This window comes from Acanthochromis polyacanthus, chromosome 6, assembly GCF_021347895.1.
Source record: "Acanthochromis polyacanthus isolate Apoly-LR-REF ecotype Palm Island chromosome 6, KAUST_Apoly_ChrSc, whole genome shotgun sequence".
In the NCBI taxonomy this organism is placed as follows: Eukaryota; Metazoa; Chordata; class Actinopteri; family Pomacentridae; genus Acanthochromis; species Acanthochromis polyacanthus.
In genome coordinates this window covers 27,754,214-27,780,195 of record NC_067118.1, presented here as the reverse complement: position 1 = coordinate 27,780,195, position 25,982 = coordinate 27,754,214, and the positions used below count along the sequence as shown (strand labels likewise).

The 25,982-nt window shown below is 40.3% G+C and overlaps 2 protein-coding genes across 12 annotated transcripts; one reads left to right on the top strand and one right to left on the bottom strand.

Moving 5' to 3' along the window:
- Window positions 1-1,293: 1,293 nt before the first annotated feature.
- On the bottom strand, window positions 1,294-6,621 carry tspy (testis specific protein Y-linked). 2 transcript variants are annotated; one of them, XM_051949450.1, is made up of 8 exons: window positions 5,152-6,621; window positions 4,973-5,050; window positions 4,772-4,883; window positions 4,314-4,468; window positions 3,795-3,871; window positions 3,352-3,536; window positions 3,039-3,086; window positions 1,294-2,824 (listed from the first exon to the last, which is right to left on the bottom strand). In XM_051949450.1, the coding sequence occupies exons 1-8, from the start codon at window positions 6,094-6,096 to the stop codon at window positions 2,775-2,777; spliced, it is 1,650 nt and encodes a 549-aa protein (XP_051805410.1). In that variant the 5' UTR covers window positions 6,097-6,621; the 3' UTR covers window positions 1,294-2,774. The 2 variants fall into 2 exon arrangements, with proteins under 2 accessions (XP_051805410.1, XP_022043271.1); XM_022187579.2 differs by lacking the exon at window positions 3,039-3,086.
- Window positions 6,622-7,046: 425 nt separating this feature from the next.
- si:ch211-167b20.8 (protein phosphatase 1 regulatory subunit 3A) lies at window positions 7,047-17,494 on the top strand. 10 transcript variants are annotated; one of them, XM_051949448.1, is made up of 5 exons: window positions 7,047-9,099; window positions 12,457-12,503; window positions 13,170-13,252; window positions 13,600-13,626; window positions 15,763-15,887. In XM_051949448.1, the coding sequence occupies exons 1-4, from the start codon at window positions 8,240-8,242 to the stop codon at window positions 13,624-13,626; spliced, it is 1,017 nt and encodes a 338-aa protein (XP_051805408.1). In that variant the 5' UTR covers window positions 7,047-8,239; the 3' UTR covers window positions 15,763-15,887. The 10 variants fall into 10 exon arrangements, with proteins under 10 accessions (XP_051805408.1, XP_022043255.2, XP_022043229.2 ...); XM_022187563.2 differs by having other exon boundaries at window positions 13,167-13,252; XM_022187537.2 differs by lacking the exon at window positions 13,600-13,626 and having other exon boundaries at window positions 7,047-8,423; window positions 15,763-17,494.
- Window positions 17,495-25,982: the final 8,488 nt, after the last annotated feature.

The window sequence follows — 25,982 nt, the reverse complement described above, 5'->3', positions numbered from 1 at the left end:
GTGCAGCTCTGCATGCATTCGTGGAGGTACAAGGAGGAATGCAAGCTTTAGCAAACACACAGACACACAGACACACAGACACACACACACACACACACGGGTAGTTGGTATTCAAGGGCCCTACCTCAACCTCCCAGATTATCCTCCATAGATGAGCCTCAGAGAGCAGCACAAAACCCTTTTTCTTGTTCACTATACAGCAGTAAATATCCTTCCCGACATCAATCACACAGACAAAGAATTAACTCCTGTGTGTTATCTTTTCATTTTTCAGTGTGCTCCGCGACTCCAAAGAACCTCAGAAAACGTGAGAACAAGAAACAGCATGACAAGATGATTTGTGTACAGTAGCAACATGAGTAGTTTACACTAGAGAAGCCATTTAGGATTTTGCCTCCCCATACATAACAAAGGCTTCACAGACAACCCTCAGACCTCAAAGCATCGCAACGATGGTTTTTCTGTCCCAGCAATCTGTATTTAGTTTGTCACAATCAATATTGTAGGAACCAACCCCATTATTAATTCATAGTCATAAAAACATGTTGTGCTCCGCGGTGGGCTGAATAAAGCTGCTTCAAAGAGGAGACAAACAGTGCGTTTCACATGGGATCACTTTATGGGCTATAATGCGTTTCATCATCAGTATTAATAGTATATGCCCATCTTAGACAGCATACCCTGGGTGCTGCTGGGCCTGCAACAGGACAGGTTTTTGCTCGTGGAATATTTATAGCTGTGCATTAAAAGTGGAATCAAGGGTTTAAGTGTACCATTGCAACAGCGCTGCTGTTCCTTTGTCTGGGCCTGTCCAAAAATGTCTTACCCCGGGCTATTTGCAGTGCTACATTCAAAATGTCAGCGATATCACACACTGCCGTCATATCAAAGGACGAGTACATTAAAGAACAGCTGTATCTGGGCAGGTTTTGTTTGATTTTTCCCTTCAAGAATGTGTTACAGTCAAACTTAGTGGAAATGGCTTTAATAAGTCACACTTTAATGCATCATTGAGTCCTTTCTTAGTGCTTCAGGTAGTTGAGCACCAACATCTATATTTTTCATTTATTACATCTGAAACCTAAATACTTTCATGAAAATATTTATGACAGACTGTATTCACTCATAAAACTTACAGCTAGCCTAAAAATGCCAATAAGCTGGACTGCACTGCCATCTTGTGGTTAATTAAATGCATAAATTCCACATCGATGAGCTCACCGCCTGCAAAATACAGCCATGTATTTTTATAACTGAGCGCTATTGTGTATGTGAAGCACAAAGACACAAAGCTGAAACAACTGTCTATTTTATTAGGTCTGAGCCAAAAGGTGGACATGTATCTTTAAGCAAACAAAATCAACCAAAAGCAACATACAGGTAGGTATCTTTAACTACAGTGTCCTATAAAACACAGCACACAAAATATAACTTTTTGATCATGTTTATGAAAAAACTCCAGATTATTAGATAAATTCATCCATGGATTAAACATGTATTGTCTTATCCAAAAGACAATGCTGAAGTTGTATTTACAGGTTCATTGCTAAGAAAAGTAAGCAAATACAAATACTAGGTTTGTTACAGTGCACCCCATGATGTTGCCGTGAATTTAACAACATTTACTAACACTGTGCACAGCAAATTAGTTCATCTACACAGCCTTGTAGGTAATGTAATCGACCTGTCTTACATTTCATGCTCACAGGCATGCCATGATGTGGACGTGTAGAAAAACAAAGCAATAATTACCATAGCTATAAGAACACAATTCTTGAGCACATTACATGAAAATAATCCTTAATGTCTTAGAAAGCAAATTAAGTTAAAATCTAAGGAAAAGAAAATACAAAAGCTCTACTCAGTGTAGGAGCGTGTTACGAAAACGTAGGAATCCACGGAAACATTGGTCAAACTACGCAATGATTTTAAACATCAGAGATGGTTTACAGATTGTTAACAGGAGTGGAGGTTGGTGTGTAACGAGACAGGACATGTAGAACAGGGCTAAACACAGGTAGTCTATTAAACAATAATTGTTTCTATTTACTACAGTAGAGTACACATTTCTTTATACACAACCAACAACAACCAGAGTGTGTAAATGTCTGAAAATCCCGTTCTTTCAACACACCTACCATCACGATCATCCCTGAGAACAAATTTTGGTTCAGTACTCAGTGCATCTGAAGTGTACTGTCGTTACATCAAATTTAGGATGTGACGTATTTGCAATGTCACACGTCCATTCCAAAAACAGCCAAAGCTTTCTCGCCTTGAAATGACCAACAAGTAACGCCTCTGAAGGTTTCAGTGTTCATTCAAGAATTTGCAATGCAAAAATTTTATGCCACTGTGTAGCGGCGATCAAAATCTCACCTACATTTGTGTAGGCTGTTGCACAATGTTCCTCATTAAATAGAAGAACAGTATTTGTATGAGGTGACAGGCATAATATGCCCAAGAACCTGTTTAGAAAACAAACATTTTTGCAAAGTACATCAGAATACACAGTACCGACTGTATAAAATAGAGGGGAAACATGCTGCCTTGGCTATATTTTGATAGTTAACCCTGATTTAAAATGCTTTTTGTGTATTTTAGGTATAAAAAAAAAAAATCAAAAACTGATATTCTGTGCATAAAAAGGACTAACATCAGGAAGGTTTCAATGTTTGTTCCGTTAGTCTTCGACAACCAAGGATCCTCATCATCTTCTCTGGTCCCCATGGTGACTCGCCTTCTTCAACTCATACCTCCTCTTCATCTTCGTCTTAGGCCTCCTCATCCTCCTCCTCCTCCTCCTGATCGCTGTCATCAGAGCCTGCAGGACAAAATTGAGGCAGCTATAATGTCAAAAGAAGGTTGTAATTATTGCAGACACTCTCCATAAAGAAGAAGAACTCCACAATAAACACATCGGAACAAAGAAAGTAGAAAAAGAAGATGGACTGCCACCCAACAGGTTCCCAATCCTCTCATCGATTATTTATAGTAATGGTGAATTTATAACACTGCTGTTAAGAGGGATGTCTTACCGTCAATCACAATTTCTCCACCATCATCCTCCTCCTCTGGGCTCTCATCTGAGGAGGAGATATTTCTTGTCTATTCAGTTTAGCCCGTATTACTCAGACATAAATATTTCAGCTACAACACAACCCAGTGAACTCAGTGCTAATCAACCTCAGCCTCTCATTCACAGATTTCATACATGAGAATCATTTTACTACTTCTCTATTAGGAAGACATCTCCCTCTCCATGTTCAAAATAAGCTAAAAGGTAAAATGAGTTTCAAATGTGTCTTTCGGGGTCTGAACTGTCTTCGTCATTTTTGCTTTTGCACTGACCTGCACTCGGCCCCCTGTCCTCCTCTTCCTCCTCCTCTTCTTCTTCTTCCTCCTCCTCCTCTTCCTCCCTACTGTGGCCTTGTTCAGCCTCACCAGTCTCCTCTCCGGGCTCGTCATCCGAGTCAGAGATCACCACGCAGTCATCTCCATTCCCGTTATCAGCTGCTCTGGCCCCGGTGCCGCTACTGGAGGGAAAAAAAAAAATACACATATACGGTCATGTCAACAGTGAACACGCTCATTGTTTCGGTATGCATCCCACCTGGTTTTGGCGGCTGGAAAAGAAAAAAAAAAATCAGGAAACTGTTCAAGTTTACACATGGACTATAATTTCAAGGCTATTTCTAGAATTTACAGCTTAATAAGTGGTTTATCCACTGAGTGCACATGACTGTATATTTGCCAGTAACTTCAATAAACACGTGAGGATTTGTTTGATTTACCTGCCATTCTCCCTCGGTTCCCAGAGAGGAGTGAGGTAGTATCTCAGAGGGTCTCTGTACAGGTCGTCCTTAAGTATCTAAACAACAGCACAATGGTCGGTATGAGTGGAAGCACATATCTGAAGTGTTTCAATACACCATACACATTCCTGCTTACCAGAGACAAAAGTTTGAGTACCATATTGCAGATGCAGACAGTGTAAGTTTTTAAGTTGTATTGTTTTGTACTGATTTGCATTGTAAATCTGCTGCATTTCATTCAAAACATTTTCTTAAAACATGTAGACTTTTTTCTTCCAGCAAATAGCTGACACGTCGCAATGTCAATTAATGATAATTTAGTGTGATCGAATGTCAAAGAGATAACAAAACACCACTGAAAAACAGATGCAGGCTGGAAGGTCTGAATAAATTCTTACTACACTTTTAAAAACAGCTGATCCCACATCAGACTTGTTGATTTCTCTCTTCTGCTGTCATCAAAAGCTTCTCTTAGTAGAATGATGCAGTCATCTGTACCTGAGCTACATCATCTTGTCCTGGGTTGCTGTGGTCACTGAACCAGCTGAAAAACGTCTCGTAAACCCCACGCGATGACTTCCTGGGTTCGCTGTGGGCTGTCAGGTTGTGTCCACGATGCCACAGGATGGGGTTGGAGAATGACATGGGAGATCCTGAAGACATTAGCGGAGAGGAACAGATTTTTATGTAGATCTCAGTTCGCCTTAAAATACAATCAAAACCCATCTTTAGATAAGTTGTACTATATTAGCTTAGTCTGAGTGAATTTTTTGAACATTAACCTCCTGAACTGAATCTAAATGTACACAACATATGCCAACATTGTAATTTGGGTATATACATATTATGCTTACAGTGTCAAAATACAAATTCTGACTCTTTCCATCAAATATTTAGAAGTTCACTCAATATTCAGAACGATTATGTCTTCAGTTCATGACCATGTTTATTTTTACCTGTCATCCCAAGGTGCAGCTCCTTCATAATGATGTTATTCTGGAAGTAAGGGTTCCGTCTGAAGTGGAAGCGGATCCTGTAGCCCAGTTTGTTATTCTTGAAAGACTCAATCTGAGAATGACACGAGGAAAAGCATGAATTTCGCTGCTGGGTACATCCAACTGCCAGACATGAAAGAACATAACACCAACACAGCCTACCTCAAGATCGGTCATGTAACTAAGAGCATCTTCATCAGTCTCATCGATGTGAGCTGAGAGATGAGGATGGTTCAACAGCTGGCACACCGAAGTTAAGAAAAAAATCAACACATGTTCATTTTATACATACAAACACAGAGCAGAAGTGGAGGATGTGACTCTTTTCATTTCAAGGATACAGCTGTCACCCAAAAGCCAGGGATAGTTTTTGTGATGGAGCTTCTCTGATCCAGATGTGGGCGCCGCTGACGACTGATCTTCAGCTCCAGCCGTTGGTGAAGTCGGGCACTTTTCTTCTCAAGAGCCTCCAGTCTCATTTGAACTTGTGCCAGGAGAGCCACTGATTGTCTCATCTCCGGGGCCATCTTAACTGACACAATGGCACACTCCCCATCATCATTGTCCTCATTGTCTGATGGAAAAGAGGAGCTCGGCGTGGATGATGATCCAGATACGGATTCATCACCTTCGTCTGCATCGGGCATTTCCTCTGCATCTTCTCTGTCAGTACTGTGCACAGATGTGGAGCTGTCTGCGGCTGCTGCCTGTGTTTTAGAGCCTAATCTTGAGGACTGGTGGCCCCCACGTTGTTTGAGTTTACTCCCCTGTTTCACTTGTTTAGCTTTCTCTGATGAGCAAGGAGTCTCTTGACTGTCTTCTCCGTCTCCTCCTGTGAGACTAGCAAGTGCTTCAGCAGCTGCTATGGCTGCTGAGTCGGATTGGTCCATGGGAGTTTTGGGACGTCGCTCCTTTCCTGCTGTCTTTTCTGCTTTTTCTTTTGCATCTATAGATCCCTGTGCATCTGAGGACCGTGGTTTGTCTGTGCTGCTGGCATCGTGGCCGTCAGCAATGGAGCTGTTGACAGGTTGTGCACCGCTGCCATCGGTGTTGTCCGTTTGCACAGCAGCTGGTTCGTCTTTTGACTGGCCCTCGCTTCCAGCTGCTTCTTTACTCTCAGCCTCGCCGTTTTTGCAACTTTCAGAAGCGGCACCCGTTTCATTTGACTCGTCACTTACTTTTGCAGACTTGCACGGAATCGTGCTGCCCTCATCGTGCTCGGGTGATGGACACCGTTTCCTTGATGCAGAGTCAGCGGACTGTTTGCAGTCCGTCAGTTCGCTCATGCTAGCTGGCTAGCTAAATAGCGAACAAGCTAAGTAGCCCGCAAGCTTGTACAAATTAAACTTAAATGCAATCGACTACACCACTGAACTATCTGCTTAGATAATAGTTATGGTTTTGATGCTTGGCTCGTAGTGCAACCTACATTCTCAATGAAGCTAGAACAGGAAGCAGTTCTCGTATTTCTCCGCGGCCTTGCGGAACGTTAAAGATTAGCAAGCTGTGGCTAACGGTAGTTAGCCTGCGTTACCCAATTCTTGTGTCCTCGCGGGGACGACCGCATCACATTTTCAACAATAAAATCCCAACAAGGAAGATTCGGCACAAATATTGGAATTCTTCCGCGCTATGTCGCCATAAACTACAAGTCCCCTTCTTTATATTAGTTTATGTTTGGATTATCCGTTAGCTTACTATCTGTACAACGACGTGAGAGAAAAACAATCCTCTGATTGGCTGCGGCACGCCGCGCTAAAATGTCTCCACCAATCAGCTGCAAGGGTGTGTTTACACGGTAATCTGAGGCAGTGGGTTCACTGCGCAGCAAATGCAGCGCTGTGTCGTGAGAACATCATCACGCTAATAATTGCACAATATATTTTCACAGGAAAGCATCAGAACACTTTCAATTTCACTGTTTCTAACATGCTAACAATTTGAAAGTGTGTTATTAAAATGTCGGGGAAATTGTGATTATAATCACACAAGAGCACAAATGCAAAACCAGATGTGAATACACATTTGGCTATTTATTGGAGGCAGTGGGCGTGAACAGCGGCCTTAACTCGGCGTCAGATGTAGGTGGGGTTTCAGACCTATTTCCAGAAAAGATTTGGGATCACACATCACTATAAATAGCTTCTCAATCAAGCTTGTGCAGCCTTTCTCCACTTAGTCACTGCAGGTTAGACAGCAAAGATCATCTGGACCAGATCAGTCCAAGAGTCAGATATCAGGGACTATCCCCACTGGCAATAAATAAATAATATAATCCTTGTATCAACTATGTAAGGGTAAGTTTCTCTCTGGATTGCTGGACCTTTCAAATAAGGCGTATGTAGAGATACAGTCTGAATGGTATTAAATTGCAACAGCAGCACTACACAAAGACAGTAGTGGGAGGTCAAATCAAACTGCACAAACTGTGATAAATTTAGACATGCAGGATTTGCATGTAGAATGAAACATGCAATGTTGAAATGATAATTTTCACCTGATGATATAGGCCTATGCAGAGGTTTCAATAGGTTTCACTTATATATTGAGTTAAAAATAATAACATAGAATATAAAAACAAATAATAAAATAATACACATAAAATAAGATTTAAAAAAAAAAAGTTCATCAGAAGGGTTCCTGGGAATCCTTGGTTTTATTGGCTTTTCATATGTATTTTTGTAAGGTCACATCTTTAGTTCAAAATTAGCTTGGAGCAGTCTCCATAATTATTAATGCTGTTGGGTTTCAGGTATACGTATCATAGTCACCTAAAATTGTATTTTGTGTCATTTTTGTAAGGTTTACATCCTTAATGTGTAAAATACTTTGGTAAATCCACATCATAACTAAAACTATGTGGTCTTCGCCCCAATAATGAAACTTATTAGGTTAATTTGTTACACCAGTTAGATTTATACTGGAAAGCACTTTAGAACAACGGTTGTTGATTTTATATGTTCTACAAAAGTATTTTTACCTGACTTGGTTTGACGCCGGCATTTAGCCGATCTGATAATAATCTGAAATCCTATTTCCAGTAGTGGGCGTATAGCCAGCCCGAACCAAAAAGAACAAGGGGGAGTCGCAGGATTATACCACCTTAAAAACAAATTTGGGGCATGGAAAACACAGTTGGTCAGTGCTAAAATTAGAAGCTGCTGCTTCCACGACAGCAGTCAAACTGCGATGCATAAAGTCATGCAAACCCGGAGATACACTATCACAAGGGCAGCGAAGACAAGTCTCCCATGCGTGACATTTAACGCCAGACGCTCACTGAGGAGGCTCTGTGCGTAACGCAAGGACGGCGCTGGATCAACACTGGCCAGTGCTGCGCAAACCTTGGCTGTTTGATGGTGTTTTCTGGAGACGCCATATGTACTCTTTCCAGCGTAAAGCTCCCCTGAGTGCACACTTCTGCAAACCATGTCTTTTTTGACCATACCAAGTCAGGAGGGCCGTTTTACCACGATTAAAACCAGCAAGTCAGAAGAGGAGACAGAGAGCAGGTCACCCATGGACGCCGAGGACAATAATGATGATGACGATGAAGATGATGACACCGACGTTCGCCTCATCCCAAGATGCTCCCCGGTGCCCAGAAAGCGAGGTGCGTCCATCTACGATGAGACTGCTGAGTACATGCGTATCCATTTGGCGTTGTCCGCCGGAAAGAGGGTGTCATTCGCCGATACAACAGGTGGGGACCTGGTGGATGTGAGGGAATTTGTAGCCTTCGATGCGGACGAGGAAGAGGGGAGCGCAAGGTGGGAGGAAGAGGAGGCAAAGTACCGAAAACCAGAGCGAGAGCCGACCTATACTGTGTACCCAGAGTTTAACGCGGCCGCCGGCGGTGCCCTGCTGCAGGCTGTGCGCTCCAACAAAGTGGAGGTTGAGCGGATGTCTCCAGTAGAGAATGAGCCACTTGCCTTCAGGGTGCTAATAAGAGTCTTGAACGTCTCCTTCCACAAATCAGTTTATATCAGAGCCACCATGGACAACTGGGCTACTTACTTTGACCACCCAGCAGAGTATGTCCAGGGATCTAATGATGGGGACACTGATCAGTTCTCCCTCAAGCTGTCTTTCGCACCTCCTTATCTCACACATGGCTCCCGCATTGAGTTTGTTGTTCGGTATGAAACCTCAGATGGTGACTACTGGGCCAATAACTCCTCTATGAATTACGTGGTAACTCTGCTCCTGTCCTATGAAGAAGATCCAGCTCTGGCAAACGCCAATGTAAAACAAATCAGAAGTATCCTGAAACCTCCAAAAGCTTACAGGTACATCTCCTGTCTTATGTGTCAGACATCCACCAAAGGGATAAAGATTTTGCAGCCTGAGATTCCTTGCAAACTGATCAGCTCAGTGTTGATCAAACTTCAGTCGGCTTAAGGGCCTTGAAAGCTGTTCATCCTTATAATCAGTGGGGAAATTAGGATGCTCAAAAGCCTAATGATCCTGAATAATAAAGCTGATTTACATATTTCAGTCTTCAAATCATAAAAAGGCAGGGATAGATGACAAAAACACAGGGCATGTGCAGCAGCTACAGAGAGGTTTTTCAGCTTCATTCAGTGCTTCTGCCTGGAGACTGCATTCAACATTGTAAATACTCCAGTCTAAAGCAGAACAGGATGTTAATAAACAAAGTCACACAATCTGTTGCATAATCAGCATGCAAGGACAGTTTGGAAGCAACTTAGTTGAGTTCATGAACCGTTTCTACTTCAGGTTTTGCTCTGGTGTCTGCAGTGCTGTACAGAAAGAGTTTTAAAGAGCCTACACACCCCTCTCAGAATGCCATTCACTCAGTGGTGTTTGAGGCGATCAAAATAGGCAAAGGGCAGGTGTCGTTTTCAGCCCCGGCGTTTCTCTGCACTAAAATTTACCTCTGACCTTTTCTATCAGAGTCACAGGGGAGCCGAGCGATTTCAAAGGAGCCCGATTGAAGATTGGCTCGTCTCCCTTGTGTAATTAGAAGGCTGGCACACAGACCACTTTGCTTCCCTCGGTACTCCATTAAAGTCACCTAATCCCCTATTTTATTGCAACATCAACATGAAAGTGTGTGCTGAATCTCACAATGCGCAGCGACGGAGACAGAGGACAGTAGCAAAGGTCCCCAGGCTTGTTAGGGCCTATAAAAGGAGTACACGGTGTATAAACCAGTGTGGTTGTCATGTAGGGTCTTTGCTGCTGCAGCTGTTTGGAAGCAGGGAGAGGCCAGATGGGCTGTTAGGGATGGATGAGTCATTGATTGAAAAGAAGAAGTTCGCAGAGCAGAAACTGCATCAGAACACCCACCATAACAGCAATTACAGATTGATTAGGTCCTTTGAAGTTGACTGATAATTGGATTTTTAACGTATTAACAGGGCGGCCAGTGAGAGGAAAGGTTATTATGGAATGGAACAAGTCTAGACACCAGATTATATTTCTGTGCTGATGATAATTACTCATAGTTCAGTTTGTGTTTTTAAGCAAGCCAGTGCAGCCTGTTAGGTTTGAATCTAGGTAACAGTAAATATTACACAGTAAAGCCCTGTAGCTAGTAGTGAATGTACTGACACACAACAGCGATGCTCTTTTATTCCAGTGTCGTCTGCCTTGATGACCTCAGTTTTGCTTTGATATTAGTCTTTTTTTCACCTATTCATCACTGTGGCCTCGGCCAAACAGGGCCACGTCTCCAGATCCAGCTTGAGCAGAGCTTGCAGAATAAGTTTTATTAACTGCAGTTAAATAATTTGTTGAATTTGTACAGCACAAGCCTTACAGCACTAACCCACCTGCCCATACAACCACACTGACCCCTGTCATTTCTACTGTCAGGCTCAGTTCAAGGTTGGGAACATGCGCATGCTTGAATATCTAAGGTCAGACAAACCTGACACCTCAGTTGTAACATGTAAAGCCATTGATGAAGAGCCTAGGTGTGGGTGATTTTTCCAGAAATTACAAAAGAATTAAGTAACTTCTGCATTTATTGTTTAGGATGCCTTCCTTGCCATTAAGAAGTTTGAAAGCAACAATAAAATAGTCACCTGAGTATGGAGCCAATCAAATGATGGTTTTGTGTCACCGGACCTATAAAATGCACAAATCGGAGCCAAATCTGCATCATATTTCATTTCTAGAACTAGAATAAAAGTGCGTAACGAGTAGAAACTGCTTGCATTGCTCTTGTCACATGCTGATCACACTTCTTGACCTTTACTTCATTTGGCATCCTTTGCTGGTCTCTTAGCAATGTTACATCCCCCCTCTTTCAACAGAGGTGCCTTCTTCCAGCAAACATTTCTCCTTTATGATTGTGAGCAACTATCATTGGTGTCAGGAGAGCATAAACTGTGCTACTGGGTACAAAACAGACGAAATATATTCATTCTGTTTAGCTCCATTACTCGTTTAGTCATTACTGTCACCACAGTTACATTTAATACATCAGTTTTAGTATGGTGTCTATTGACATGCATTGTGTTTGCACTTACCCTTAGTCACTCAGTAATTTTTGCCACCATCTAGTTTAACAGAGGTTTCTGGCCTTTAAAGCTCTCTGCTCAGCTGATGCAGGAGCTTAGAAACAGAAATGTATAAAATAGGCGATATAGTACAAAGAGACACCCAAGTATATTCAATAAAAATGGCTAATTCAGCATGTTAGCACTGCGCTGTGTCAGCAGTTACTAAGTCTAATTTTCCAAAACAGGTGTTAATGATGGAGTTGATGACCGCCGTCTTCGTCTTGCATTCTCTACACATAAACCTGGTGAAAATGAAAATGGTAGGACTTCTTTTTAGGCACACATAACCAATGCATTTGCTGAATGATTCAAGGTTTGCCTTTATGGTGCAAGATGAGCATAGAATACAAAACCGCCTGAGTGAACCAGGACGTGGCTGTATATCCATTATCTTGCTGTTCAGCCTCAGCTCACTTAAACAACATCTTTATTCAATCTTTAATAGGTTTTGCCTTGTGCATCTGCCCATGGCTCATTTACATCGGTATACAGACCCCTCTATACGCTGTGTGTTTTCATTGTGTGTCATTAGGTCTCAGATTGCATCATTAGCACACTGTTGGTAGCTACGCATTATGGGTTGATCGATATGATTTTTTTTCAGGAGCCAATTAAGGATAGCTGCTATTTGGAAGCAATATATATTTGTAGTTTTAACAAAAAGAACACTCTTGTGCTTAAAATTTAGAAAAACCTAAATGCTAACACAAAAAAATACTAGAAATGTGTTATTTATGCTTTATGAAAGTTTTAACAAAAAGTGCATTTTCCAATGAATTATTCTCAAGTATTTACAGGCTGTTATTCATGAGTCTTCCCCAATCAGATAACAAACATGTGGGAGACATTTCACAAGACTACAGAGGGAAAAGATAGAAAGAAGTGGCTGCATCAGAGCCAACTAGTTAAAAAAGTGAAAAGTGATACCGATAATCACATAAATGCGTAATATCAGATACAACGATGGGCCAGTAGGGGTTGATTTCTAACAGGCATGCAGTCTCTTTGGGGGTTTTCAGTTGTGTGTAGCAGTGTTTAACATGATTTGCTGTTGAATGGTATTGCTGTGCTTTTATATTATCTAATAACCCAAATGTCTCTCCTTTCTTTCAGCATGAATGACCATTTCGATTCAGAGGATGAACTGGAAAAAGAAGAAGGTACAGAATCAGTGCTTTTGTTCCAAAGTCACTAATGTCATGTCGCTTCACTATGACAAAAAGAGGACATAATTAGCTCGGTGTTCATAATGCAACTCAGTTGCAGCTTTCATCAATATCTTTATCATGTAAATAGAGACAAATCCAGTTTGAAGCCACAGCCTCTGAATAAAAGATGGATGTAGTCACCATGATGTCAACAGTTGGTTTGTGGGCTATTGTTTTCACGCCTAGAGTTTGGCATTTGGCTGTTGCTCTCTTGCTATTTTGAACCTGGACAGGCAAGAGGTGTATCTGACAGAACGCTCAAAGATAGCAGCCTGTCAGTCACAAGGTAGCCTTACTCAAAAGCATACCCAAAAGCTCTAAATTGGACCATATTTTACGAAATAAACCTATGTTGTATTTTTGAAGACTTAAAATTAGCAACTGAGACCATGAACTCTTTAGTAAAATGTTTAGAGGCATTAAATAAAGTGAGAAGTAGGATCATTTTCTCATAGACATTGATACAATGTAACTTGTTTTTGCTGCTAGAGAAATCTATCTATCTATCTATCTATCTATCTATCTATCTATCTATCTATCTATCTATCTATCTATCTATCTATCTATCTATCTATCTATCTATCTATCTAAGTTTATTTATGTGTGTTTTATCAGCAGAAGAAGAAGGGACCTCCAAGCCACAACTAGTCCAGCCTACAGTCACCTGCCCGGTCATCATGCAGCCAGAAATCGATGTAGAGGTAAGGGGTAAATTAAGAAGAATGATGAATAAAGGGAATACACTTTAATAGAATAAACTGTGAGCTCTCTGAAGAGTTAATTGTGCTTATTTTTTGTACATAACTTTGTCTTACAAAGGAAAAATATGATTGGAATGTTGGCTCTCTTGCCAGCAGAGGACACATTTGCTAAATTACTTGTGGGATTAGGTCTTGGCCTGCATGCATTTGTCGACACATTTAACAGGTAAACAGGCTAAGTGCTTTATCCCTTTATACAAGTCATGTGTCTAATAAAGCATAACAGACATTTCAGTTCAACTTTTAAAGCTTCTCATCATTGGCTTGGTTGTTTATGTTGTTCACAGCTCATTGAAGCTTCAGCAACAACTTAGGTAACGTTTCGCTTCTCACCGCTGTAGCACGAGTCCTGTATGTTATTTTCTGCATCAGCTTCTCCTTAGATTCACATCATGACGCATGCTGTTCCACTTTTGTGCCCGTCCAATTTAAAGTTTTTTTTTTTTCATCTTTCGTAATTCAGCACACTAATATTTTTTCACGTGTGTTCACTTCTGATATCTTGTATGTTTACATTATTTGAGACAGTATGGTGGAGTCCACTACTGTTATGCTGTTGTCTCTGTAATTATGTGCAAGTTTTTGTGTGGAAATGTCACTGAGTCTCATTTTAGATTGTGCAGTCTTTGAAAAAGTGCAGTTTCGCCACTGTGACCCCACTGCTATCTTAAAGGAAAAGCTCAGCATTTTGGAAAAAAAAATGTTTTGTGTTTAATACGAAACTCAAATTTAGCATAAAGACTGTAAAACATAGCAAGACAGAGAGCCGAATCTACCAACTAGATTTGTTTCTTATTATTTGTTTAATCTATGTGAAAACCTAAATGTAAATAATAGGCTTACTTAGCAAGATATTTAATCATTCTTTTAAATGTACATGTTCCATGTTGTAATAAATTAGTTTTACTGCAGTAATCAGTACCATATGAAACCTGTTAATGTCTTCTTTACAGTAAAATGGTCAGTGAAATGTGTCCAGCTGCTTACAACTGAAAATCAGATTGTGGGGATTTTGTATTTTAATGGAAGAAAAACCTTTATATTACATAACACTGACATAGCGACCTCAGACAGACTAGAGTCAGTGAAAAATGTAATGTCGTTCCACCTCCTAATGGATAACACAATAACTTGATCTGATATTAATATCTCATTCATACACAGGTGCATCTGTTAGGCATGTGTTCATCCAGCTCATCCTCTTGTCTGTTACACCTCAGTATTCACATGCATGCTTTTTTCCTTTAGGTAGAGCATTGCCATTAACAGTGAAATGTAGTTATACATTTTGATAATATAATATTTTGATGATCTAATTCAGAGATTAAACATTCAGACTTTATAATTCTTTGCAAATCAATTCTCTAACCTTTATGTAATTGTTTGTAAGTTAAATATGTACACTGTAACCGTCAGTGTCTGCTGTTTCCATCGTTCACTTGCCAAGCATTCAGCTGCGCATAAATGTTTGGTTTCCCTGAAGCTTTTTGCATATAATGTGGTGCTAGAAAATCATTTCTTAATTGATTTGGATGTAAGATTTACTGAAAATCTCTCAAGTGAAACTGAAAAACAGGGTTGTTAGAAAGTATTTGGTACACATTTGTAAGGCGTAGATTTCCAGTGACAAAAACTGCAGCATACAAACATTCAAAAATGTCCAGTCCACTCACTTTTATTTGGTAGCATGAAGGAAACATAAAATATGATGTTAAAGTTCAAACATGTTCATCTGTATTTACTGTCTAACACCTACATGCTCTATCTTAGCCGTTCTGTTATTTGTGTTTTATGTGTCTTGCTCTTGCATTTCTTTTATCTGGATGCTGTTTTTTCTTATCAGTCTTTTGGTTTTGCATTGTAATGATTTCACTGTGATATAACCTTGAATGTTTATCACAGCAGCCTCAGAGCAGTCAGAGTGCTTTATGCATTATTGCTGTTTTCTTTTTGAATTAAGTCAAGTGAAAATGATTTTTTGTTGTTGTTGATAAAATTCGGTACAGTTCCTGCTGTTTAAAAGGAAAACAGCTATTCCCCAGTTGTGAATATGTATATTTGGTAAACGTAAGGATAAATTAAATAAGAAAATTTGCATTCATCTTTTATTCACTTGTTCCATATGGACTCCCTTTAAAGGAAAGCATCTTTGAACTATTTCTATCTTTTTTTTTTTACTCGTGGCAGGGGGAAGTCAAGGCATTAGAGCAAACATTTTTGCCATGAATGTTGAAAAAGTTTCCAGTCAGCCTCATCATGCTGCTCATGTTTGATTGCATTGCCTCATAGTTACAATGTCAGCATGGGGTCCATTTCACAGAAAAGCATTAGTATGCAGTAAAATGCTTTTCTTCCCTCTGTGTGCAATGCTAATGTAGAATACAAATCTTCCCCCTTTGTCTTTATACTCTCCTAGCTGTCACTGTTCTCTCACTGTTTCACTCCAACAGATAGCAGTTCACCCATCTGGTCCCTCTGTCCCACCCAACCAAGAGCTTCCATCTGCTGATGGCACATTGTCCGCTCACACTGTATTCCCAGGTGAACAATTCCCTTGTACGTCTTCCGAAACCACACTTCAAACTAATTCATCCTTTGTACTCTGTGCCAGTGAATCAGTTCAGCCAAATAAGTCACAGCCTTTACCAAGACACCACTGTGAATTAGGCAACCAAACGTCAGAGCAGCCCATAGCCTGTAGTCCCTCTGCACTGCTGCTGTCCCGACAACAAGCGTCCAAACTGAGATCAGACAACTCCCAGGCCGACGGGGAGGAAATCCCTCCTTCAGAGGCCTCTTGCATGTGTGTTTCTACCGCAGAAACGAATCTGTGGTCGACAACAGGAGAGGATGGATCGACCAAAGAGCCAGACAGTCGTCCTTGCCTTGAAGCGCTTGCTGAGTGTGTCTCTTCTCCCAGTGTGACTCAGGGCTTTGAGCGAGACATTGCAGTGGGACTCAGTGAACTTGTTGAAGGTTTATCAGAAAGTTCCAGCAGGTCTGCAGCTCATCACGAAGGCAGTATGTCTGCACTTTTGTCTCCCGTGGCAGAGACTCGGGCATATCTGGGAGCAGAGGGTGAAGCTCCACCATCACCTCAGCTCACCTCAGTGAATACAGGCGTTACTGAGGTGAACCAAAACGAAGCTCTTCAGTCTGTCTCAGCTGAGGAAGAGAAGGAAGATGCTCCCTACATTTCCCCACACACATTATTAGAGGGTGCACCAGGCACGTTGTCAGAGGTTTCTGCTCCCCAGTCTGCGCATGACGTAAACAGAAGTCTGATGCCATCCATCATCTTTCTGAGTGGACTTGTCTCCCTCTCCATAGTGTTGCAGGAACCCAGCACCCTCTTCTTCATTGGACTGCTCTTGGTATTGTACCGTTTGTGAGGTTTGTTCTGATCTTTTCTCAAGTGAAGTGCCTTTTCATGATTCCAAAATAAGCCATCAAGTTAAACAACACACGATTCTCCTGTTGAAGTTGTTGAAGTTTTGTGGTTATTTTATGCAATGTCTAATGCAAGTAGAAAATAAGTGTTACATAAAAGAATAGAAATCACTTCATTTCTCGAAATCACTCAAATATCAAAGCACAACCTACTATCAGAGATGTTTTGTAAGTGGTCTATGATTACCTTTATCTTGTCATGTGGCGAAAGTGTATGTGGTGTTATATTTGGATTTATTCAGTCAGTGCTACAATGCACTTTTTCGCTTGCTGTTGTCAATGTAGCTACGGCTGTTGTCGCAGCACACTGCCATGAGTGTCACTTGTGTATTCCATGTTATTTTTAAAGGAGGACACAAACATTACCACTTGATATACAAAATGGAATTTAGTTTTGTTTGGTTACGTGAAGATGTTTGCCTTAATATTTCGTAAACAAGGATTATAATGGGTGCTGCTTGAAGGACAAAACAAGTGGGAAGCTGTCCAGTGGGGCATGCAAAAATGATAGTAAAAATCAAAGAACACCAGTTACCCCACTACTGCACCTTTCCCCGATAGGTCTTCCTGTTGATTCTTGCCGGTAAACCCATCTTGTTATTGTTGCACACGACAAAACTTTATAACACTATTTTGACAACCTCACAGACAGACTGAAGCACTGAATTACATGTTTGAAGTGGTGACAGGTTTTGTAGTGTATTGCCATTAAACATGGTCTCATACCCTGTATCAGCTTGAGTCCTTGTGAATTTCATTTTATATTCATCCGGTTGTGTACGCAAAGGTTGTGTGCACCGTTTTGCCTCAGCAGTGTGGAACAGAGCATTATGGAAGCACTGACACACCTTTAAAATAACAGCAGAGGCTTCACCACTGGAGCATGTTCAGCTTGCTTGAAGTGAAAAGACACAGACAGCAACATGAGCTGCAGATAGAAGCCAAAGGTCACACATTGCACTGAAGTCATGGTGTCTTATCGTACACACTGGCAATTGTAAGCTGAGATCAGTGTTTGAAAGCTGGAAATTCTTGGGAAATCTCCTCAGATGCTATTTCTTATTATAGTTATGACAGGCCGATATTTTAAAGACATCAACTTCTTTTTTTGGCCATGCAAATGTGCAAGTTATACAAACTACTTCAGTGTTTTCCAGCTTTATCAAGCCGCTCTATATTGAACTAACTGTATCTTAACACCCATATTTATTTCTGTCGGTTGGTAATATGCAACCATATGTTAGGCATCCTGTGGATTACATGTGGATTAATGTATTTGGCCTTAAAGCAACATTATTAATGAGAGCACATTTACATTCCATAGACTACTGCAAGGAAAATTGTAGGAGTGATTAATTTGCGTGATGGTCACATAGCTTCAGTGTGGAACGTATTAAAAATTTAAGCAAACTTAAAACTGATGCAAAGAGGATAATCAGTCTGAATTTTATAACAGACATTCACTGAAAACCACGCAGAACAGTGATTACAAAAGTGGTTTGGTGAGTGTTGTGACATAGTTACCAAACAGCAGTTATTGGGTGTGTGTTGTTCCTTCCTTGTATATTGTGGCATCACTGTAATGAGCAGTTGACTTATTTAATCAGTTATTTCATCACATGTATTAGCTGTAAGAGGAGGAGTACCAGATTTAACTTAAAATAACATCTTTGACAGTAAAATTCTCCAAGACGAAACAAACAATGTTTTCTGTAACACCCCTCTTTTGTCATTTTACTCAGAAAGAATCTTCACCAGTGATCCATGGATGTTTGCTGGCCGTCATACCTGTTCATCCACCCATATTACACTGTTTAGTACATTTGTTTTGATCAGATGGACATCCCCACTTCACAGTTCTACAGATGTCTAAAACTTTTATGATTACATTGACTAAAAAGCAATAAAAATGCACATCAGTCTTCACATAAATTTTAAATCTTCACATGCATTTTCTGATATCTAATCCTCTAAATGTAATGTAGTTGTGGTTGGTGAATGTGATTGATTGTTAGATTGATATTATTTCTACATAGTTAAGGGCATGGGCACTGCGAGTGACAGGAGCTGTCAAAAGACAATCCATGATCTGCCCCAGCTCCACTCACATCCCACCTCTTTGCTCGTTTTTGAAATAGCCAGGAGCTATCTGGAGTCAGGCCCTGCCAAGAAGCCGATGGCAAGAACCACCAAATACAGCTTCAAAACAGCTCTTCGGGAAACTTGTGCATGACAGAGATGGTTCATACATCTGTATATACTGTACACTCATGTTTAACTGAATTTTTGTTGTTGTTGAATTCATTCAAAAATGCAAGTAAATCAGAGGATCACAAAAGTCCACAGGAATCATCCTAAGAGACTACAAATGCCTGTACAAAGACTCATAACAACCCATCATATATATTGTATATAAAAGAAGAACATCACCTGTGCCCTAAACCTACATTCTCTCTAACAGCCAGCAGGGGGTGACGTCTCCAGTTGCAAAAATTAATTGAATTGTGTAGAAGTCTATGAGAAAATGATTTTACTTCACACTTGATATGTTACCTCAGTAAGCATTTTCCTAATGAGTTTATAGTCTCATTTGCTGATTTCAGGTCTTTACCAATACAGCATGATGTTAATTTAGTAAGTTATGGCCCCATTTAGAGGAAAATAGAAAATAAAGTATGTTTAAGCTGGGGATACCCCATGATTGAAGGATTGCTAACATACAGTGGGTACGGAAAATATTCAGACTCCTTGAAATTTTTCACTCTCTGTCTCATTGCAGCCATTTGCCAAAATCAAAAAAGTTCATTTTATTTCTCATTAATGTACACTCAGCAACCATCTTGACAGAAAAAAACAGAAATGTAGAATTTTTTGCAAATTTATTAAAAAAGAAAAACTGAAATATCACATGGTCATAAGTATTCAGACACTGTGCTCAGTATTGAGTAGAAGCACCCTTTAAAGCTAGTACAGCCATGAATCTTCTTGGGAATGACGCAATAAGTTTTTCACACCTGGATTTGGGGATCCTCTGCCGTTCTTCCTTGCAGATCCTCTCCAGTTCTGTCAGGTTAGATGGTGAACGTTGGTGGACAGCCATTTTGAGGTCTCTCCAGAGATGCTCAATTGGGTTTAGGTCAGGGCTCTGGCTGGGCCAGTCAAGAACGGTCACAGAGTTGTTCTGAAGCCACTCCTTTGTTATTTTAGCTGTGTGCTTAGGGTCATTGTCCTGTTGAAAGGTGAACCTTCGGCCCAGTCTGAGGTCCTGAGCACTCTGGAAGAGGTTTTCCTCCAGGATATCTCTGTACTTGGCCGCATTCATCCTTCCTTCAATTGCAACCAGTCGTCCTGTCCCTGCAGCTGAAAAACACCCCCACAACATGATGCTCCCACCACCATGTTTCACTGTAGGGATTGTATTGGGCAGGTGATGAGCAGTGCCTGGTTTTCTCCACACCACCGCCTAGAATTAACACCAAAAAGTTCAATCTTGGTCTCATCAGACCAGAGAATCTTGTTTCTCATAGTCTGGGAGTCCTTCATGTGTTTTTTGGCAAACTCTATGGGGGCTTTCATGTGTCTTGCACTGAGGAGAGGCTTCCGTCGGGCCACTCTGCCATAAAGCCCCGACTGGTGGAAGGCTGCAGTGATAGTTGACTTTGTGGAACTTTCTCCTATCTCCTGACTGCATCTCTGGAGCTCAGCCACAGCGATCTTTGGGTTCTTCTTTACCTCTCTCACCAAGGCTCTTCTCCCACCATTGCTCAGTTTGGCTGGACAGCCAGGTCCAGGAAGAGTTGTGGTCGTCCCAAACTTCTTCCATTTGAGGATTATGGAGGCCACTGTGCTTTTAGGAACCTTGAGTGCTGCAGAAATTCTTTTGTAACCTTGGCCAGATCTGTGCCTTGCCACAATTCTGTCTCTGAGCTCCTTGGGCAGTTCCTTCCACCTCATGATTCTCATTTGCTCTGACATGCACTGTGAGCTGTAAGGTCTTATATAGACAGGTGTGTGCCTTTCCTAATCAAGTCCAATCAGTTTAATTAAACACAGCTGGACTCCAATAAAGAAGCAGAACCATCTCGAGGAGGATCAGAAGAAATGGACAGCATGTGAGTTAAATATGAATGTTGCTGCAAAGGGTCTGAATACTTCTGACCATGTGATATTTCAGTTTTTCTTTTTTAATAAATTTGCAAAAAAATTCTACATTTCTGTTTTTTTCTCTCAAGATGGGGTGCTGAGTGTACATTAATGAGAAATAAAAGGAACTTTTTTGATTTTGGCAAATGGCTGCAATGAGACAGAGAGTGAAACATTTCAAGGAGTCTGAATACTTTCCGTACCCACTGTATAGTCATGCATAGTCTCCTCAAATTTATAGTCTAATTCAAATAGTATTCTTTAGTGTCTTAGAGAGTAAGTTCAAAATGCCATTTCTGTTGTTATGGTTAGAAAATTGTTACATTCATTTTGTGCACAAAACCTTTTCGAGCTATTCAACTGGAGATAAATTCTCAACTGCTGAGTTAATCCACAGCATAGTCAGTGTGACTTTAAAAGACAGTGATCAGATAGTATGACAGTACGCAGACGCTACTTTTGACCAGTGACTTCAAACGACCACTTTAAAATGCAGCTTTATTTAAATGATGCAGTGTCACAGATGACTAGAGAAAGGTGAGAACAGGCTGTTTGCATGGTGGGTGCTGCCATGTCAGGTAGGGCTGAAGTCAGGCATTTAATTGTCCAGAACTGCACCATTTATTACCTCCTGAAATATCCGCCAACTTTTCCAAGCCATTAAGGAAGAGTGAAGAGACTGCAGTCCACCAACCAGCATCGACAACCTCAATAACTCTCTGTGTCACAAATGTGTGACTCACTAGCGACTTGTGATTTCTGGTCTATGGCCCCACCATCTGTCCATTATCATTTCCAGTATAGTGCATAATTGGTTGTTTCATGACATCCATTCTGCTGTAGAGATGCTGTGTGTTGAAACAACAAGTACTGAGTCCTTTGTGCTGAAAAGACTGGATTGATTTTAATAAAATATTGCATTCTACATTTAGATTTAACTGGGATAAGAAACGCTACCCCAACATAGAGGGTTATTCATTAGTTCATTAGAACAAAAAATAACAAAACCTTTTTCTTTAATTTGTGAAAATTACATAAAAATTTTATTGATCCCTCGCCTAAGAAATTCCCATGTTAGAGCAGCTGGATACAAAAAAGGCATGAAATAAGCAGGACAAGAATTACAAAAGTACACTAAGGCTATATATATATCCTTCTATACACTATACATATATGTATGTGTGTGTGTGTGTGTGTGTGTATGACATAGTGAATTTACATATGGATATGTTTATATATTGTTACAACTTGGCTCCGAAGCTGCATCAAAACAGGGAGATAACAACAGTGTGGTGACTAAAAGGTTTATTGTCATGCAAAACCACCACAAATATGCAATGCTGATAGCAACCAAACACTCAAAACCATGCAGCTGGAGCTCCCACAGGCCACAGCTCCTGTCAGAGAGAACCCCCTTGACTGTTGTGAGGGAGGTTTAAATAGCTGAGCCACTTTATCCCAGGTGTGGCCCAATCAGCTGATGACCCTAACTCAGCTCTGGGAAGACACCTGGTGTCCAGGTGGAGGGTCATCACAATATCCATCCATTCTCTATACACCGCATTATCCTCACTAGGGTCGCGGGGGTGCTGGAGCCTATCCCAGCTGACTCGGGCGAAGGCAGGGGACACCCTGGACAGGTCGCCAGTCTGTCGCAGGGCCTACATATACAGACAAACAATCACACTCACGAGCAATTTAGAGTGATCAATTAACCTCTGCATATTTTTGGACTGTGGGAGTGCCCAGAGAAAACCCATGCATGCACAGGGAGAACATGCAAACTCCATGCAGAAAGATCCCAGGCCCACCCTAGGATTTGAACCGGGGATCTTCTTGCTGCAAGGCGAAAATGCTAACCACTACTCCACTGTGCAGGCCACGTCACAATATGACATAGTGAATTTACATGTGGATATGGTTATATGTGACATCGTGAATTTACATATGGATATGTTTATATATGACAGAGAATTTACATATGGGAATATGTTTATGTATGACATTGTGAATTTACATACGGATTTGTTCATGTATGACATTGCGAATTTACATATGTATTTGTTTATGTATGACATGGTAAATTTACAAATATATTCTTACTGATATGGCATGGTGAGTTTACATATGTACAGATATGGCATGGAGGATTATGTACCCGCATTTTTGTAACTGTAGTCAAAAACATTATTAGGAGAATAGACAACAAACATGATGTTGTTCCAGAAAAGAGAACAGTGTGATATTCTTTCAATGGATCTTCAAGAGCTGTGAAGAGAGAACACTATTTTCCATTTTGTTGTTGGGTTAAGTAGGAGGAAACTTTGATTATTTGCTATCGGGAGAAGAAATTTGTGTTAAGAAATGGTGTAGCACTGGAAGAGCTATAATGAGAAGAAAAACAGTGTTCGATGATACTGTTGCAAACTGGAGGAGCTGTGGCCAGAAAACAAAAAAACTGTGATTAGGAGATGTTATTGACTTAGAGGGGCTACAGGATAAACAATGTAGTTGCACAAGAAGAGCTAAAAAAACAACACTGTTTGGAAAGTAGCACTGAAAGAGCCAAAAAAGAGGGAAAAAAATCAGCATTACATGATGCAGATCGTTGCACCTGAAAGGCTGTGAAGAGAAAAGACGTGTTAACATGGACATGTTAAACAGTCGGACTGCACAGGGAACAAAGGACTGCACAGGAAACAAAGGACCTGTGGTAACATTCCTTCTTGCATTGCGGATATAGCGGCCTTTTGCTAAAGGAGCTGCTTATAGTCCCCACAGTCTCATGCAGAGGATAAGAGGTGTTGTCCGTGATGGATGTGTGCTTGGAAAACATCCTCCTCTCGCCCACCTCCACGATGGAGTCCAAAGGGCAGTCCAGGACAAAGTTGGCCCCCTGACCAGTTTATTTAGTTTCATTCCGTTCCCGTCTGTGCTTCCACATCCCCAACAGACTACTGCATAGAAGACTGCAGCAGTAACCACAGTGTCAAGTGTCAAAGAGCTGAAAATATATAAGTAGGACGTTTAATAAGATAAAACACCCTCACTGATATGATACTCTAGAATTGCTAGGGTTAGATTTCTGATAGAAGCTTACTAATCTTTAAATTAGTAACTTACTGAAATAGTTTTGCTGGTGTAAAGAAAAACTAAAAGGAACAGGTTTAGAATATACTGCACAAACATTTCTTTACCGAGTTCTTTAATGGTTCATTAGTTTGAACAAGAGAGAAGATGCTCCCCATAGACAGCAATGATTTTCAACACTCTAGCCATGCTAATGTAAGGTTTCTGACAAATTATGTACACTATCATTCAATACAGTAACATTAAACTTAGCTAGAAATCAAAAAAATGTATTTTTATCTGTTTAAAAGTTTAGCTAGCTGATTTTAGAGCTTACCAGCTAAATTGCTAATAAAATTATGCTATATTAGCATGCTGTAGCACTTCCTAACAAAGTTACTAGCATATTTTAAGCTAATAATGTTATACTATATTAATTTACTGTCAGACTAGCTGACTAACAAAGTAACGACTATATGTTAAGCTGATACCATTATGCTATATTAACTTACTGTTGGACTGGTTAACTAAGTTGCTACTTTATTTTAAACTAGTAACATCATGCTATATAAGCTTGCTGTAACACTAAGGCTGTGTCCGAAATCGCATACTAACGTACTACATACTACATTCTCAATGAGTATATACTGTATACTACGTACTATAAGTATGATTAGAATGCCGACCGTTCACACTGTAGTATACTACTCCGTTTCCCATAATGCATTTCAGACCTCCCACGACAAAACCCAGAAGTACGGCTATCAAATATCTCGGCTGAATGCTGGCTTCAGGTCGATTTTACGCTAACAAACAGTCGCATAATTAATGTGGCAATTTCAAGCCGGCACTCCTCATGCAGTTATTAACCAGATTATGCGAATCGTTTCGGTTGTAGCAGCAGGCTACTGGAGGTAGCTGCTACTTGTTCTGTATGCAAAGCGAGCTGCTGCAACTAGCTGCTAGCATTCAGTAGCACGTTGTGAGGCGTCTGACAAATTTAAAACGTTGGTCAGAAAATGCCTATTTCTCAAATCTGTGGGGTGATTAGGATGACTACTTAACCACATCAAATAAAATAAAAATCGCCCCGGTCCGGCCACAGATCCCGCGGAGGCTTCCATTTCGGTGGGTAGCTCGCAAAGCATTATGGGGCGGTTGAGTATGACTAGTGTGGTCACCGCGCATACTTAAAATTTTTCCGGAAATAGTATACATCCGGGTATTTCTCGCGTACTCAATCTTTTCACACTATCTAATGTGAACACACTACATACTTATTTTGACGTCACATTTAGTATGAGTAGTACGTTAGTATGCCATTTCGGACACAGCCTAACTAACTAAGTTACTACTTTAAGCTAATAGCATTATTCTATATTAGCTTGCTGTACCACCGGCTAATTAACTAAATTACTACTTTATTTTAAGATAACATTATACTATGTTAGCGTTTGTAGCACAAGCTAACTAAGTTGCTACTTTATTTTAAGCTGTGCATATTACCAGCTGACTTAAGATTAAACTAAAAACAGTATACTACATTAACCATCTTGAATTCTTGGCTACTGTCAACTAAACATTCTTGCTATTTTGTCATGAAGTCATGAATTTAAGTTATATTAATATCTTTTGTCCTTTGCCCCTCAGTTGTAAATTAACAGGCAATACTTTACAATTGAGTTGAAAACACAATAATATTAATCATATATTAATTATTATTAAAATAATTATTCAATTTATATATTTGTGTTTCAGGTAAAGTCAGAACAACATCAACATTTGAAAATAAAGTTAATCTAAGGCTGAAGTAACAGTGTTGAAGGACTTTCAACAGTAAAACCTCGCTAAAAATCTTAACCAGCTCTCTGTAGGTTAAACTAAAAATACTGTATTGGCTTGCTGTAGCACTAGCTAATTATCAAAAATAATAAAGATTTGTCATAGTCCTCTCAACTGTAAATTAATTGTCAATAAACAAACTGTTTAAAATTAAAGATACTATATG

Coding starts and splice junctions, on each gene's coding strand:
- si:ch211-167b20.8 (XM_022187516.2), top strand. CDS start 8,240: ATGTCTTTTTTGACCATACCAAGTCAGGAGGGCCGTTTTACCACGATT. Junction 12,504..13,166: donor TGAACTGGAAAAAGAAGAAG/GTACAGAATCAG, acceptor GTGTTTTATCAG/CAGAAGAAGAAGGGACCTCC. Junction 13,253..15,762: donor AGCCAGAAATCGATGTAGAG/GTAAGGGGTAAA, acceptor TCACTCCAACAG/ATAGCAGTTCACCCATCTGG.
- tspy (XM_051949450.1), bottom strand. CDS start 6,096: ATGAGCGAACTGACGGACTGCAAACAGTCCGCTGACTCTGCATCAAGG. Junction 4,469..4,771: donor GCTGCACCTTGGGATGACAG/GTAAAAATAAAC, acceptor TAATGTCTTCAG/GATCTCCCATGTCATTCTCC. Junction 3,537..3,794: donor GAACCGAGGGAGAATGGCAG/GTAAATCAAACA, acceptor TTTTCCCTCCAG/TAGCGGCACCGGGGCCAGAG.